This window comes from Acinonyx jubatus, chromosome D4, assembly GCF_027475565.1.
Source record: "Acinonyx jubatus isolate Ajub_Pintada_27869175 chromosome D4, VMU_Ajub_asm_v1.0, whole genome shotgun sequence".
NCBI lineage: Eukaryota > Metazoa > Chordata > Mammalia > Carnivora > Felidae > Acinonyx > Acinonyx jubatus.
Genome location: NC_069391.1, coordinates 32,677,536 through 32,694,603, shown reverse-complemented (window position 1 = coordinate 32,694,603; position 17,068 = coordinate 32,677,536). Strand labels below are relative to the sequence as shown.

The following is a 17,068-nucleotide window of genomic DNA, read 5'->3' as shown; positions in this document are numbered from 1 at the left end:
AGAGAGAGAGAGAGGGAGAGAGAGAATCCCAAGTAGTCTCCATGCTGTCAGTGCAGAGCCTGATGCAGGGCTCAAACTCATGAACTGTGAGATCATGACCTGAGTCAAAAAAGTCAGATGCTCACCCAACTGAGTCACCCAAGCACCCCAGTGAATTAATTGTTCCTAATTGTACTTTATCATAAAGGCCTTTGGGACTCCAGCTAAATTTGAAGCAGAAAGTCTCATTTTGAAAATCTGTGACATCATTTTTTCTCTTTTTTGGGGAGGACAGTAATTCTGCAAGGAATTCATGCTGTAGGAGAAAAGGGTTCTGTGGTCAAATATGCTTGCGAAATACTCTGTTATGTAGTATATAGCATGTCTTACAGATTCCTTATAAGTCTTGCAGCAAGGAAATCTAACTTTGATCAGCTTAGTGTTTTTAGTGTCTAAAAGAACTACTTTTTGCAAAACAAAACAAAATTACACAGAATAACCTGTGTCCCGCCCCCAAGTTTAAAAGAAAAAAAAAAAAAAAACCTTTGGAAACTGAGATAAAACCTAGTTTTAAAACCTAGCCAAAATTGCTGTTGCTATTTTGTGCATCTGCTGTGTAACCTCTGGAGAAGGGTATGCATTTCCCAGGGAAACTGAGTCACAGGGAGGGGGGAAGCATGGAGTTCAGTCTGGAGAAGGCTGGGGAGGTCAGAGCTGCTGCCCACACATCTCTGAAGCACTGTCAGGGGCAAAGACATTCACTTGTTCTTACAGCTTCTGGATGGGCACATAGGGGAGGTCACAGGGAGGCAGATGCTTCTAGATAGAAGTGTTTAGAGCTGGAGCAGAGTTGGCTCAGGAGACAGGCATCACTGGTCACTGGCATGTGCAAACAGATGCTTGGAATCAACCAGCAGATAGTCATCTTGTAGTCTCTCCTGTCCCTGGGATTCTGGGATTCTGGGACTGTCATGGGGCTGCAGTGAAGTCGAAGATAAGAAAAGTGCTTTGAGAAAAAGAAGCTAGAGAAAGGCAAGCTGATAGAGAGAGGGGTGTGGGCAGTCTGTTCTCTCCAGCCACAGGCTCGTTGATCAGGGCCACGGACTCAGTGATGTGGTCCCTCGCGATGCTTTTGTTCCAGAGTGTGCACACTGAAGAAGGTTTGGCAGCCACAGCAGCGGCCGGGGAGGCGGAGGTGCCCATCAGCACTGCTGGGGAAGCGGAGGCCAGCAGTGCACCCACCAGGGGGCCAGCCCTGTCCTTGTCCACGGGGGACATGGGGGAAGGGGTCACTCCAGTGAGTAGCTCAGAGTCCATTCTCCATCTCACCTGTTTCTGAGGGGTCGTGGGCATCTCTGTGGGAGGAGTCACTGGGTTTCCTTACCAGTCAGCAGAATTCAGAGCGACAGCCTTGTGGGATCAGGTCTGAATAGACATGGATTCAGAGGCTGAGGCATCTGTTGACTCATCTGGATGTTTGTGGAGTGATGTGTTGTGCTGTGCACAGGTGCATAAGATAGACCAGTTCTTGGGAACAGAGTGGTAAGAGGTGCAATAGGAGAAGCACCAAAAGGGGCCGAGAGCCCAGATTTGGGGTCCTGCAAGCCTTCCTGGAGAAAGGATGCTGAAGGTAAGACCATGAGGACACCTAGAAGGAGCCTGGCAGATGGGAGTGAGACAGGTGTTCCAGGAGGGACGCCAGCAGGAACAGAGCCCTGGGGGCGTTAACAAGAACATGCAAAGAGGTCCCGTGTGAGCAAGGGGAGGTAGGGAATGTGGCTGGAGAGGCCTCTGAGACCTGAGAGCCGCGAGTCGGAGCTGGAGCATGTTCAGAAGTGGGGAATCACTGAAGGGCTAATGGCCTAGTCGGAGTAGGATTTAGAAAGTGGAGAAGGGGTGGGAGAAGCAAGCCTGGGGTCTGTGTTGTGGTCTAGGCAAGGGGCTGGGATCGGAGGCCGTGTCGTGGTCCAGGTAAGGGGCTGGGATCAGAGATCAGAGGAAGTGGTCAGTGAGGCCAGCTCACTCCTCTAACGAGAAGGAAAGCTGGGTTTTGCTCCAGCACTATGACTTGGGCATCGGCGAAGGCCCCCCTCCTAGGAGGAGCGAAGACGGTAGGGACCGTGGTGGGTGGCCCTGAGGGTGATGGGGAGGAGTGGGGTGAGCCACACGGGGGGCATGCTGTCCAGGGACTCCTGCCTTGAGTGGTGTGTGAGGTGTGGGTTTCTGTGTGGGTGCCACATTCGAGGCAGCGGTGTGGGATGAGGTCTCAGATATACAAGCGCTTTGAAGGCGAGGAAGCAACAGGGTGCAGGTGCCCGACGGGCCTCGGCTGTCTGCCGCCTGCAGCCAAGCCGACCACAGTAGATTGCTGCTAGGTCCCTCATGATGCCTTTCCATTCAGGGTGCAGATGCTGAAGAAGGCTCGGCAGCCACAGCAGCTGAAGAGGCCGAGGTGCCCGTCAGCACGGCTGGGGAAGTGGAGGCCGGCAGCGTGCCCACGGCGGAGGTGACCCTCTCCGTGTCCACCCAGGGCCTAGGGGAACGGGTGACACTGGTAAGGAGTGCAAAGTGCTGCAAGGTTGAAGTTGCTGCTGGGAGCAGGTCCCGGCCTTCATGCTGTTCCGCACACCCCAAGGAGCCTGGATGGGGCACTTCTCTGAAGGGGAGTCGGCCGAGGCCTGGGTACACGTGTGGTGGAGCCCTGTTGGCCTGGGGACCGCGCACGCTGGCAGTCCCAGCAGGCCGGTGGGGAGTGAGGCTGGGGACAGGTGGAGAGCCAGCAGCGGGGGGCAGTCCCAGGGGCCCATTACCCACCACCCCCACCAGCAGTGGGGCAGGAGCTGGGGCGTGAGTGGAAGAGGTGATGACGGCACAGCCACGGCCTGTTTCTGGGCACAAATGCGGGCTATCAGAGGGTAGAGGAAGGTCAGGGTCCAAAGGCAGGGACAAGCATTCTCAGCCCTCTTTTTAGGCAGCATGAAGACAGTGTTTCCAGCTCATGAAGGTGGGATACAGATACAGGACACTTGGCAAGTCTGTCCCTGTAATGTCATCATAGTGGCTGTCCTTCAGGTTCTCCAGACTCAACAGACTCCAACCTGGACTCCTCATGTCCGCTCCTCTTGTGGTCCCACCTCAAATGATTGGGACCCTCATCCCCTAGTTACCCAATCCAGAATTCTCTTCCCTCTACCTTATTCCCCACATCCTGTCAAGCATCAAGTCTTGTTGAGTTTTTCTCCCTGTTGTGGACCCGCCTCCTTCCCCTGCCCCTTTCCCCATGCCAGCCCGTGGACTGAGACCGCATGTCCCCCATCCAGGCAAGGGCTGAGGTCCCTGCCTCACCTGTCCATGCTCTCCCCCGACTCCTTCTGCAGGGGCAGCCCTGTGCATGGAGCCTTCCATCGCCCTCGCTCCAGACCCTGCTCCCCCACCCAGCCACAAGGCCTTGCAGGGTCTGGCCTGACCGGCCTTGGTGACCGCATCTTAGGCCACTGTCCCCCTGGTTCTTGGGGCTCCCACCTCACTGACTTTCTTTCAGTTTCTTGAACGTGCCTCTTTCCTTAGAATCTTCCCATACCCTGCCCTCTCTCCCTAGAACCTTTTCGACCCTTGGCCCTGCCTTTAATGTCAGTTTATCCTTCAGAGTTCAGCTCAAACACCACTTTATCATGGAAGGACCATCCTAGAAGTGTGAAGTCTCCTCCTCAGACACGTTCATGGGGCCCAAACTTCTCTTTGGAAGGCCTCATCGTAATTGTAATTAATAATAATCTTGGTAAATGGTTCATTCCTGGCTCCCTACAACCATAAGCTCTGCAAGGACAGGGAGTATATATACATCTAGTTCATTGATCTGTCTTTATCCCTGCACATAGATGGTGGGTACTCAGTGGATATTTGCTGCATGAATGGAGGGGTTGTCTGGCCATCAAATATCAACAACATTAGCCTTTGAGATCACTCCATCCATTTGCTCCCAGCCTTTTCACCTTTGGTCCACGAGAGAAACTTTGCAGTGGGGATGCTTACCTGACCAGCTGATAGCGCTTCTGGGCCCCTTGCAAGTTATGTGGATTATTTTCATTAACAAAGTGGCTGCCACCACCTTCTCTATCTCTTCTTCCCCCTCCTCCTTCTTCTTCTCTTTCATCTCTCATCTTTGACCCCTCATTCCTTATCCTTCCCCTTCATTTCCTTCCTCCCCCACTTCTTGAAAAGCAAAGCACTTGTCATGGGGTGAGAGAACTAGGGAGCGAGTATTGACTCAGTAGAAAGCAGCTACCCCGGAGCTAAAGATGTGTAGGCTGAGGCCAGGCCCTCGGCACAGGTGTGCTGTAGGGGAGCCAGGAGGTGGGTGGACTGGCCTGAGAGGTGCCCTCCAGCCTGGGGCTCCAGGAGTCCGTGGGCCAAGGCAGGTCTTGCCTGAGCAGAGCTATGGCCGTGTTATCCATCTGGCTGTCTATCTGGCCATGCTATCTATGTGGCCGTGGCTTCCTCCCTGCGCTCACACACCCATTGACCCAGGGGTATAGAAACAGCGGCCGATTCTCATGCCAATTTTGTTTCAGGGTCCAGTCGGTGAAGAAACGTTAACAACAGCAGCAGCTGCAGCAGAAGCATCCCTCAGCACTTCTGAGGAAGAGGAAGCTCGTGGTGTCCCTACAGATGGCCTGGCTCCCCCCGCACCCACAGCGGCCCCTGAGCAAGAGGTCACTTCTGTAAGTGGTTCTGGTATCCCGGCTGCCTCACAGCGGGGAGAGGGGTCAGTGTCACGAGACAGGAACAGTGACTGGCCCTCCCCAGGGGCAAATGCAGCCCTCAGCTTTGTGAGAGCATGTATCTGGGTAGGTGCCGTTCGAGGAAGGCAGGGTGCGGTGGAAGTAGCATGACAGAGCGGGTCAGAGAATCCGAGTCCCGACCCTGCTACCTCCTAGCTTTGTCCAGGAATTTTCTCAAGTCAGAATGGGTTGCTGGGGGCAGGGGGGGAAGGAGCACCCCATCACCAGAGGGGATGCATTTGTTGGAGGGGGATCCTGAGTCTGTGAGTCTGTGCTTCTGCGAATGTGTGGTGGGTAATGACGGTTGAAGGTAAGAAAGTGTTGCGAAACGACAGTCACCCAGACTCTCCGGCAGCTGTGTGCACGTTGCGTCACAGGTAAGGTGAGGTGACGCCTCTTGTTGGTTTTGCTTTCCAGGGTCCTGGCGATGAGGAAGACCTAGCAGCCGCCTCCACGGAGGAGCCCATCCCCGTGGCTGTGGCAGAAGAGCTGGACAGCACCCTCCCTGAGGGGCCCCCACTTCCCGTACCCACAGTGGCTTCTGAAAGAACGGTCACTCCTGTAAGTGGCGTTAGAGGCACGGAGATTGGCGCGGCTGCTCTTACAGAGGAGAGAAGGAAAGTCCTGGGAGGGACTGCCCCTGGCTGGCTCAGAGTGGGTTTCAGTTTGGTTCATAAAGTTCCAAATTTAGGCATTTGAGGGGCGTCTATCCTGGGAACACACAAGGAAGCTGCAGTTTGCAGAGGAAAAAGCAAGAGATAAAAATCTAGGGCACCTGGCTTCATGTCCCACATCGTCCTCAATTTCAAATGAGAACTTCCTAATAGGCAGAGCTGGCAAAGATGCAAAGACCCCATTTCAAATGTCATGAGAGTCCCATCCTGAATGTGGGGAAGCCTGTAAGACTTGGTGGGGACTCGGAGGTGTGTGTGGGTGACCCTCACGTCCCTTCCAACAAGGGTTTCTATATTTCTGGGCTATACCTGTGTAGCCTCTTGCAAACACTTTCTTTACTTTGGGCCTCATTTCCTCAGCTCTCTGGGAGGGTGACTCTGAGATCATGTCAGAGAATGCAGGTCAGGGAATGTTTGGACAGCTCTGTACACATGCATGGGGCTGTCACCACTTAGGGCTATAACTTTGTGTTTTAGAATGAGGAAACCTAGTGCTGGTTGTCAGCATGGCGGGTGTGAATTAGAATGAAATGGCTTTCAGATGTCACAGTGTTTTTTTAATGTGTATTTATTTTTGAGAGAGAGACAGCGTGTGAGCAGGGGAGGGACAGAGAGAGAGGGAGACACAGATTCTGAAGCAGGCTCCAGGCTCTGAACTGTCAGCACAGAGCCTGACATGGGGCTCGAACCTGTGAACCTCAAGATCATGACCTGAGCCGAAGTCAGACACTTAACCAACTGAGCCACCCAGGTGCCCCCAGATGTCACTATTTTTTTTTAATATTTATTTATTTTTGAGAGAGCATAAGCGGGGGAAGGGCACAGAGAGGAGGACAGAGGATCCGAAGTGGGCTCTGTGTGGACCGTCTGACAGCCGTGAGCCCAATGTGGGGCTCAAACTCACAAACCGGGACATCATGACCTGAGCTGAAGTCAGATGCTCAACCAACTAAGCCACCCAAGTGCCCCTAGATGTCACTATTTTTAAGAGACAATCTGGTGACCAGATAGGGTATATCAGCTTCTCAACAGCACTTGGTTACCCACGCTTTCAAAGCCTTGACTCGAGCTACAGGCGTGTGACCCGTCACAGTGCTCCAGGGCTGGCCCGTGAGGGGAGGGCTGTGGGATCAGACTCAAGAGCACACTGGCGTCCAGAGGCCAGTGTGGACCTCGTCCAGTGGCCCAGTGGTCGTCAGCACTGCTTAACTGTCTCTTTATTTAGAGTCTGTGCATTCATTTATTGACTTACTCATGGACTCAGCACAGCAACTCAGGGCCTCATTCCAGACACTTGGAGATAGAAATGGGCATGGCCTCGTTCCTATTCCCAAGGAGTTCACGGTTGAGGGGCAGGAAATAAGCTGTTTGCACTGATGTTTGTGAAACACTCTGTGTTCTGAGTTTATCTGACCCTATTCATACCACCTCTGTCTGGTACAAGGTGAATGTGCCCCAGTCTGTCGGTGAGGGTTGTGAGACCTCCAGAAACCTGTCTGCTGTTACATGCCTCGAGGAAGCAGAGCTGACTTTCGAACTGAGGCATGTGGGCCAGCAGAGCTCATGCTCTTGAACTTCCCTGAGAGTGTGGTGAGGTGGAAAGGTGTCAGACTGGGGGCCAGGAGGCCAGGGTTCTTTCCAGGGATGTCACTGACCCATGATGTGTCCTGAGTGTCAATGTTACCATCTGTAAACAGAGGGAGGTAGACAAGAGCTCTGGTTTTTAACCCTCTCGGTACATTAGAGACACCAGGACATTTTAAACACTGCAGGTGTCTGAATCCACTGCTCAACCAATTGAGGAGCCCCTCCACCTGGGGTTCAAGCTCCCAGGAGATTCTACCATACAACTCACTGGGACCCACCCAGTGTATGGGTGTGATGTCATACATTGTGACTGCCAAAACACCAAGACCATATCCCCCCACAGTGACGCCACATCAGTGCAGCACATGTACATAGAACCAGCTCTCCTTTTTCCTTTTCAGAAACCTTTTATCATGGAAATTGTAAAAATTCACAAAAGGATTTAGAGTACTATAATAAGCCCCCCACATACCCGTGACCCTGTGTGAATAAATATCAACTTGCCCGTGTGCTTTATCTCCTCCACCTTCTTTGGCCACCTTTTTGGAGCAGAGATGGAGGCTGGAAATATGTTTAAGTAAATCCCAAATATGGCATCATCTAACTGGTAAATACTTTAATGCACATTGCTAATAGGTTGATCTGGGACTCCCCCCTCCAGCGTTAGCCACAATGCTGTCCATCAGTGGTCATTCTGATTGGATGTCATTATCCTTCTAACAACATTAACAATGGTTCCTTCATATTGTCTGATACCCTAGTTGTTAAAAAATGCCTTTTTGCAATTAGTTTGTCTCTGGATCCCAACACTTACTACACACTGTGTTTGGCTGATGTGTTTCTTAAGCCTCTTTGGGTCTATGATTGTCTCTCACCTTCCTTTTTCTTTGTGCCATCAATTTGTTGGAGAAACTGGGTCATTTGTCCTTCGATCCCTTGTTTTTTCCACTTGGACAAGTTGGCACTCGAGGGCCTCCCCAGACCAGCTGTGTTGGTGGGAAGGTAGATTACTATTTCTGAGAAAGTTCTTTGTTAACACATGTTAACAACCGTAAAACGACATATTATTGATCCAGAAACTTATGTTCTAGGAATTAATCCTAAAGGAGGTAGTCTTATATGTAAAAAAAACTGTGTACAAATTTGCTAATCTCAGTATTGCCCATAATAGAAAAGAATTGAACACGGTTTAACTAGACAACAGTAGGGGGTTGATTGAATAAAGTATATTCAAGTAATGGAACATCATGCAGCTATTAAAGTTATACTTCTTAGGAGTATTTAATGATGGGGGAAATACAACATAGTGTCAGGTGATAAAAGCTGGTTATAAACTTCAGTTACATTGTGTGGTCTTAACTATTTAAAAGTTGGGGCCCCTGGGTGGCTTAGTCGGATAAGTGTCCAACTCTCGATCTCAGCTCAGGTCTTGATCTCAGGGTCATGACTTCAAGCCCCACATTGGGCTTTGCACTGGGCATGAAGCCTACTTAAAAAAAAAATAAGAAGAAGAATAGACACACACACAAACCCTGGAAGGAAATGCCCTCCCTGATCGTTAGTAGTTGTGGCCTCAAAGTGGCAGAACTGTGGAAGGATGGTAGGTTCCTAATACGGTTTGGTGTTTTCGCCATGAGCGTATGGCTTTTACAATGGGAATTTTTAAAAGCTCTAAGAAGAGTTGGGTCGGGGGGGGGGGGGGCGGGGGAGGGGGGAGGGAAAGACAAACACACAGTATTTCATCCTGGCACGTGACTAATAACAGATCACCCCTAAGTGCCTGTGTCAGGAACTGGCAATGAAGTGAAATGGAAGCCTCCATTTGAGCAAATGGTTTAAAAGCACAATAGGGACCAGTCAAGAGAGCACTCACTCTGGAACCTTATTAGGATCATTATGAATCTCAGAGTCAGCCAAAGCAGTGAGTGAAAGGGACATCCACATCTGGCCCTGCCGTAGACCTGTGACAAATTTCTCACCTGTATCTTTGGTTACTCATACATAAAATGGGGTCATAGTACTCGCGTCTCAGGTTGTGCTGGGGATTAAATGAATTAACACATGAAAAAGTTTACCTAATGCATGGTACACACTCAACAAATTAGTATATCGAATTATTTTGCAGATGAGGCCCAGAGAGGTTAGGGGTCACACAGGGCCACATTGCTCCCGGGAGATGAGTAGGGGTGAAAACCTTGGTGTCTGCACTTTCTACCTTTGGTTTTTGCAGTGTCCACAACCACCCGTCTTCAGACATGGGTCAGAAGTTGGTCAGCAAGGTCCATGCAGTTCAAATGAGGTCACTCCATTTCTAAGGTCTTCCCACTAGTCGTTTGGCAAATACTATTAAGAGCCTAGTGTCTTCTGGGTGTTAGGGACACAGCAGAGACTAGAGGGCCACACCTCTGTCTTCATGGGGCTCGCTGCAAGGCCCCTGGCCATCCTCAGCTTGCTAAACAGCTCACTCATCAGAGCTGAGCCGCTCCACGTCCCAAATGCATGGACCAGGTTTTAACCACATCTTTTTGTTTTAGGATCAGAGAGGGCATGTGGGAATGGAAGGGCAGGTTGGGCCCAAAGGAGAAAAGGCTGGTGCTGTGACCATTCTAGAGACCACACTAGATCTGGTCACATGCCTTGAGCATGTTATTTGGGGTTAGTCAATTCTGGTCAAGGAAATAGCAGGAGTACTGAGAGGACTGAGCCCCAAAGAAACCAAATTGAGAGTCGGGGAGACCCACAAAAACATTGTGGGGCTCAATTCTTGCCACATCTTACCAACCAGTGACCTTGACCTCTGCAGCCAGTTTCTCCATCTGTAATCAGAGAGTCCTTCCAATTCTGGTGTTCTGTGGCTAGACTCCAGGCTCTGTCCCTGAATTTTTTCCTGGGAAAGCTTCAGGCAAACGGGAGCTTCAGAGACCTGGGTGTGCTTTTAGTAGTTGTAGAATTTTTGGAGAGATCTTTACCCCTTCTGTGCTCCGGTTTCTCCATCTGTAAAACAGGGGTGGTGATGACTACCCCACACAGAAGTAGTCAGAATGAAATGAGGTGATGTTAGTGGAACTGCTTTGTCTGGTGTCTGTTACCACAGAAAAACAACAAACTCCTTCTTCTGAAGCAACAGTGAAGTTTAACTGTTGCCGAGGGGATATGCCCGCAGCAACCAGGGCCATGGCCCCCCGGGAGCCCCACATCCTGGGGAGGTCCTGCTCAGGGAGCCTACTCTGGCAATAGGCAGCAACCTGGCTGCCTCTGGAGACTCTTTGTCAGCCTGCTGGTCCTGGTCCTCTGCCCTCCTCACCTTCCCCAGGACTGAGGCCGTCTCCCAGGGTGGAGGGTGCTCTGGCCCTGATGCCTCATGAGGCTGCCTGTGAGGACATTGGGGAGGGTGGTGTCCTCACTTTGATCTGACCTCCTCAGTGGACTTTAGATGCCACCAGTGTTCTGGGGAGCAGTAAGGGAGTCAGAGGAGGACATGACACCACACAGGTTTTGTGCAGATTTACCGTTCATGTTTCCATTCCTTCCTGGGGCTCAGGCCATTCTGACACCTTTTTTGTCAGAGGAGGCAGGCCTATAGGCAAGACAGGCTACAGGGCTGGTGGGAAGGGCAGGGTGACCAGGACCTGCTTCAGAGGGAGGCATGCTGGGCCTGGCTACCAGGCTCTGGCAGGACCTAGATGGGGGGGGGGGGGGCCCTACTGCCTGGTTATTTCTACCATATCCACCTACCCTACACATGTGGTGCAGAAACAAAGGGCTCCTGAGCCCAGGGTGGGACAAGGTGCCCTTGGGCTGGCGCATGAAAACAAAGCCTTCTTCACCCCTGCAGAAGCTTCATCTTAAAGATGAGTGGTTTCTACAGAGAAGAGGAGGGACAGTTTTTTTTGGGGGGGGCGCGGTGCCTAGCACTCCACTGACCATCTCGTTCTCTTTAGGGTGAAGCTGGGGAGGGGCTTCCTGGCCACCCTGAACCTGTCAGGCCTACTGCAGCCACGGTGAGACCCCCTGTCCAGGTTCCTCACACACACCAGTGTTAAGGGACTGGGGTTGCTGACAAGTAGCCACAGGCTAAGGATTCTACCTTTCTTTTATTTTTAAATTTTTTTTCAACGTTTCTGAGAGAGAGAGAGAGAGACAGCACAAGCGGTCGGGGGTCAGAGAGAGAGGGAGACACAGAAACCAAAGCAGACTCCAGGCTCTGAGCCTTCAGCACAGAGCCTGATGGAGGGCTTGAACCTGCAAATCGTGGGATCATGACCTGAGCCGAAGTCTGGCGCTTAACCGACTGAGTCACCCAGGCGCCCCTAATGATTCTACCTTTCAATCCAAGATGCCTCCAGTGAGACCTCGGGGCTTTCACCTCTATCAGAACCCTCAGTGAGCTCAGGAGCAGAGTCTGTTTATGTCCCATTCATATCCTGCACCCTGAAGGACCCACGTGTCTGTCAACCACGTCCCAAACAGCTCGTCACCATCCCCCCAGACCCGCTCCTCCCTCAGGACGCTCCCATCTCTGGGAGTGGCACCCCATCTTCCTGGTCACCAGTACAGAAATCAGGAAACAACCTGCAGTGGCCCTCTGCCTCCCATACCCCATCTGGTCAGTCTACAAGCCCCGAGTCTAGCTGTGCAGTGCCTCCTGGTCCCTCAGATGGTGGCAGCAGCCACCCTATCACTACCTCCCTTCTGCATGTGCGCACCACTGCCGCCCCTCTAAACCCAGCCCAACTTCTCCTTGGAGCCTCTTAGCAGGTGCCCCACGGACGTTCCATGATTGAATTAAGCCTCTCCTGGTTCCTGTCTTCGGGAACTAAATACCAGAAAAGAGTTTCAGAAATTACCTTTGTTCTTTGGAGGAATTTGATGGCATTCAACAAGTATGCACTGAGTGTCTTCTTGGTACCAGATCTTATGCTAGATACTGGGCATCCAGAGGTATCTCAGGATCGGGCAGACCCTGGGTCTAGAGTCTAGAGGGGCTGACAGACACACACAACTGAGCTTCAAGTCAGGTGGCCCTGCTACCAAATCGAGACCTCAGTAGAGGTTAGTGGGGAACACAGAGTAGGGAGAGATGAATTCCACCTGGAAATGGGGTAGGTAAGAGGGCTTCATGGAGGAGGTGAGAGTGGAACTAGGCCTTGAAGGATGAGTAGGAGTTTGAAAGGCAGGAAGGGAGGCTGAGAAGATGTGAAAGAGCATAGTATGTTTGAGGACCTATTGGCTGTGCAGCGGGAGGTGGTGAGGGAGGAGGGGAGCAGTGGAGGGGGAAGTGGGAGAAAAGGCTGGAAGGAAAGTTGGCAGCAGCAGTTACTGGGCTACAGGATAAGGGAAGAGTTTTGGTGACGTGGCTGTCCTTGGAGTGGCAGGTGAAACCAAGTGGTGGGACTTTCTTCTCTCTCCAGGTGAGCGCTGAAGCCGAGGGCTCTGGCCTGAGCTGGGGATCAGACATCGGCTCTGGCTCTGGGGACCTCGTGCGCACTGAGGAGCTATTAAGAGTAAGTGTGAGAATGACACTACCTGGTGCCTGGGATTGCCCTCTCGATAATCAGGAGGATTATACTTTCCCTCCACATTTGTATATGTTTGGCATTTTCCACTTCAGTCAGTTTTGTTTTAAGTGAATATGAGCCTTAGTTTATATTTAGGACCTCCACTTTCCCACTTGCCCCCTTTCCCTGGCATTCGGGGCTGTTTCACAGCAAGTATGCCCATGACCTTCACCACTGCCTTGGCTCTGCCCCCATCCCCTTTACCGATGATACAGAACTGACTGCTGGCCTCTTCTCTAGGTAGCATTTAGCACTTGGCTTCCAGGCCCTTCTTGAAATCCTCCCTACCCTGATGCAACCCCTACTACCAGTTCAGACCACTCCTTCTCCCTCTTTGCTCCTGCTCCCCCAGCCTTCAGTCCAAGGCGGGGCCCCCATCGTCCCTGGTTCCTGGGAAGCACCTCTCTTCTCCAGCTGCAGCTGATGGCTTTGTTCCAGGGCCCCAACCTCCCCGCCAGCCCTTCGTCTGAGTCCCAGTGCTGAATCCCTACCTAGAACACTCGACTCAGTTACCCATCTGCCTCCTCCTCAGGATAGGGAAGGAAGGGTTCTGGACTCGCTGGATAAGTGGAGTGGGAGTCACATGGGTCTTCCAGGCTGGTGGGATCAGCCAACCCAGCCAGAAGCGAAAGAGACTAGTACACTGCAGACTAGTATATAACCCTTTTAATAAGGGTTAACAACAGGCAGTTTTTGACCACTCTGCCAGGTAATCAGAAAACTAAGCCAGAGCACCTCTGAAAATTCCAACTGATTGGATTTTTATTTTATATATATATATATATATATATATATATATATATATATATATATACACACACACATATATATGTGTGTGTATATATATGTATATATATGGAGAAAACATGAGATAATGGGCTCAGAAAGACTTGGGTTAAAATCCCAGCTTTTCCAATAATTAGCTGTGAGTGGGTGAGCTCAAACCAAGCTACAATATCCTACTGAGCCTTAGTTCCCCATCAGCTAAGTGGGAACACCAGTCTCTACTTACAGTGTTACTGTGAGGAAAAGAGAGAATGGGTGGAACATATATGTTCTGATGTTCTGTATATGTTTATCCCCTCCCCCGCTGTTTCTTTTCTTTTCTTTTTTCTAATAATTTATTGTCAGGTTAGCTAACATACAGTGTATACAGCGTGCTCTTGGTTTTGGGGGTAGATTCCCCCGACTCATCACTTACATACAACACCCAGTGCTCATCCCAACAAGTGCCCTCCTCAGTGCCCATCACCAACTTTCCCTCTGTTCCCCCCCACCCCAAATCAACCTTCAGTTCGTTCTCCACACTCAAGAGTCTCTTATGGTTTGCCTCCCTCTCTGTTTGAAACTATTTTTTCTCCTTCCCTCCCCACCATGGTCTTCTGTTAAGTTTCTCAAGTTCCACATGTGAGTGAAACCATATGATATGTCTTTCTCCCCTGCTGTTTCTTAACAGAGTATCTGCCTTTTAGGGTCCCCCAGGTCCCCCGGGCCCACCCGGCTCACCTGGGATTCCAGGAAAACCAGGAACTGATGTTTTCATGGGACCCCCTGGATCGCCTGGAAAGGATGGAGCTGCTGGTGAACCTGGGCCCCCGGTGAGCCCCTGGGGTCATTTCCCCCCTCTCCGTGGCCATGAGACTTCCTCTATCCAAGGAGGGGTGTACAGACCCCATACCCCAGCATGAAGACTCATGATAGAGGGCAAGCAGCTAGCTAACATTTGTAAACAAAAGTCCTCCTCAGCTGAGTCATTACTAAGGCTCATAAGAAGCAGAAGCCGAGAAACACACCATCCTATACACTGTTTTGCAGCTTTATCTTAGTGTAGGAAATGCAGACTCGTGGAATCTTGGAATTATAGGACATATCAAAGTGCTGGGCCTGGGGCAGGGGGTCCTTAGAGACCCTCTAGTCTGACTCAACCTCCTGTTCCCCCTCAGAGGGGAAAATGCAACCCAGAGAATGAAGGACACTCGTCCAGGGGTACACAGCCAGCAGTGGCCATGCTGGGGCCAGGGACCAGCATTCCACCCTGGACCAACACAACAACGCTCCTGGACCCACTGGCCTCACCTGCTCGGTCCTCCCAGCCCTGGCCTCCTTTTCCAAGAAAGGTTCATGCTTGATTCTTATCAGAGATGTTATGAGCTGATTGTCGCTGATGTTCTCCAGGGCCCTGAGGGACAGCCTGGACCCGATGGAGCCTCCGGCCTTCCTGGGATGAAGGGGGAGAAGGTACGGGCAGGGGGGGTTTCAACACATGGGGGCCACCAGACTCACACTGCCTGTCTCTGACCTCTGGGCCTGTCCTTGCCTCTTAGGTGAAGGACCCTTTCTGATCCCCTCCTAATCCTCTCTCTGCTGGATGTCCCCATCCCAGGGCTCTTGATGCCCAAACCTGAGCTCAGCATCTCCAGCTTTAGTGAATGGTGCTGCCATCTACCCAGTCACGAGGATGCAAAGGCAGAATCTCTAACCCCTTCTTCCTCTCTTTTCCTGCCGTGCCCCACCTGTTGCTAGGACTGGCCCACCTGACAGTCACCTCTCTTGCCTGTCTCCACCCTGATCTGATGTTCACCTCTCCTGGTCCACATGATGGCATCAGGCTTCTCGCCAGCGTCCCATCTCCCCACCTGTAACCCAGCTTCTGCCCGCCTGCCGCACCTGTCCATCTTCCTGCTTCAGGCTCTCTCCAGTCACAGCCCTCTCCACTGAGAAGGCACCGAACCCTGACTGTGTGCAGACCTGCCTTCCCAGCTCCATCTCCTGCTGCTCCCTCACGTGGCTTCTGGGTCAACCAGCAGCACTACTGATGTGCTGTGGGCATGCTCTTCCTGGACAGCTCCCTGGCCTTTGCACATGCTTTCTCCCCATCTCCGGTGATCTTTCCCTTTTCTCATCCTCCAAGGGCCAGTTCGGATATATCCTCTGAGAAGCCCTTTCAGACTCCCTATTAGCAGAAGGGAGCCCTCCTTCCTGCGCTTTCCGTTAGCACGGTATTTGTTCTGCTGGGACTCCTCTTAGCCAATGTTAGCTTACCTGTGCCCCCACCTCTCCCCTGACAAACAGCACTAGCACTGTCTGTGTGTCCTTAGTTTCTGGCTCAGGCCCCTGTTAGCATTTGGTTAGCGAATCTGCTGCTCCCTTCACTCTCTTCATTCTCTGTAAGCCTGTCTCTCTTCGGTCTGCAAACCCCACGTGGTGCCTTGGGGGCGGGGTTCCTGCCCCTACAGTGTTCCCATCCGGGGTTGATGAGATAAGCCAAGTCCCCTGCAAAGGAGGGCAATAAAGATAAGGTAAGCCTCCGTGTGGTGATACAGGCAGGCATGAGTGTAACTGGGGTTCAGAGGAGGAAGGGTCCCTCCCAGCTGGGATAAGGACCAAGGTCTTCTGTGTGCTCCACGGCATGAAGTCGTGGAAAAATGTCAACTCCCTAGACACCACCATCTTCACGGAACTGAATTTCCAGTTTCCGACAGCTCTCAAGTGTGTTTATTTTAATTGAAACAGTAACTTGATTTTCGCGGAAACCTCCTTTCTCAGAAAAAGAAGAAAGAAACGGTTGTCAAGCTGTATAGAACTCTCTACAAGTACCGACTATTTCATAAGAAATTAGATTCTTCGGGAAACATCACAGACCCACACTGTTCCTCCCTGTCCTTCTTGCCAGCTCTCCTGCACCCGCCCCCACATGCCCCTCCCTTGCTCGTCTGGCATTTAAAAATACCCGTGCCCACATCCGCACGCTGACACCAGAGTAAGCACGCTCTGCACTGTTCAGGGGAGCAGCCGTGCACAGGGTGGCAGGCTTGTATAGGATGATTGTTGGAGATCAATTACATTCCCCACCTCCACCCCCCAAAATTTGCTGTGAGTCCTAATTCATTGCACTATGTGCATAAGATGCTTTCTGGTCAAGTAAAAGCAGATTCTAGAAGGACTTGGAAACTTACATCTGGAGAGCTCAAAGGAACCGTTGCAGATGACATTTACCTAAAAACACCTTTTAAAAGCCAAAAGTAAACCAAGGAGCATAGTATGGATGTAAAATAATAGAAATGTACTACAGAAAATGAGCAGTCTCTGGGAGGGAACCCAGCATAAGATCCAATGATACAGCTGATCCTTGACTCCCCTCCACAATATCTGTACTTCAGGCTTGCACAACTCCAAGGGACTCATTTCTTGCCAGGAAGTGCCTTCCGCAGTTGCATGGATTCTTGTAAGGAGATCTTTTCTCATGCTGCTCAGAAAGCAGCCTCCTTCTCACTTACAGGGCGCATAGACCAGTGTGGGTAGTTGTCTAAAAGGGAGTTTTTTCCCAGAGAATGAGGTCCAAGCTTATCTGACTGGAAAAAAAATATTGTCATATATAATCATTATTTTCAAATGTAGGATTGTCATCAAAATGTGGATGGTCATTAAGAATTCTTGAAATAAATAGTTTATTTTATGTTGAGTTCCATGATAGGAGTACTCCTTAATT

The 17,068-nt window shown here is 51.1% G+C and overlaps 1 protein-coding gene across 5 annotated transcripts in view; it reads left to right on the top strand.

The window, feature by feature from the left end:
• COL15A1 (collagen type XV alpha 1 chain) overlaps positions 1–17,068 on the top strand; it is a 107,737-nt gene that overhangs the window by 52,258 nt on the left and 38,411 nt on the right. For 4 of the 5 annotated variants that reach the window (XM_053204889.1, XM_027039532.2, XM_053204888.1 and 1 more), the window contains 8 exons: positions 1,121–1,276; positions 2,381–2,533; positions 4,551–4,700; positions 5,178–5,321; positions 10,963–11,022; positions 12,433–12,525; positions 14,052–14,177; positions 14,755–14,817. In XM_053204889.1, the coding sequence (XP_053060864.1) occupies positions 1,121–1,276; positions 2,381–2,533; positions 4,551–4,700; positions 5,178–5,321; positions 10,963–11,022; positions 12,433–12,525; positions 14,052–14,177; positions 14,755–14,817 (945 nt within the window). The remainder of the gene's footprint in view (positions 1–1,120; positions 1,277–2,380; positions 2,534–4,550; positions 4,701–5,177; positions 5,322–10,962; positions 11,023–12,432; positions 12,526–14,051; positions 14,178–14,754; positions 14,818–17,068) is intronic. The other variant, XM_053204890.1, reaches the window with a different exon arrangement.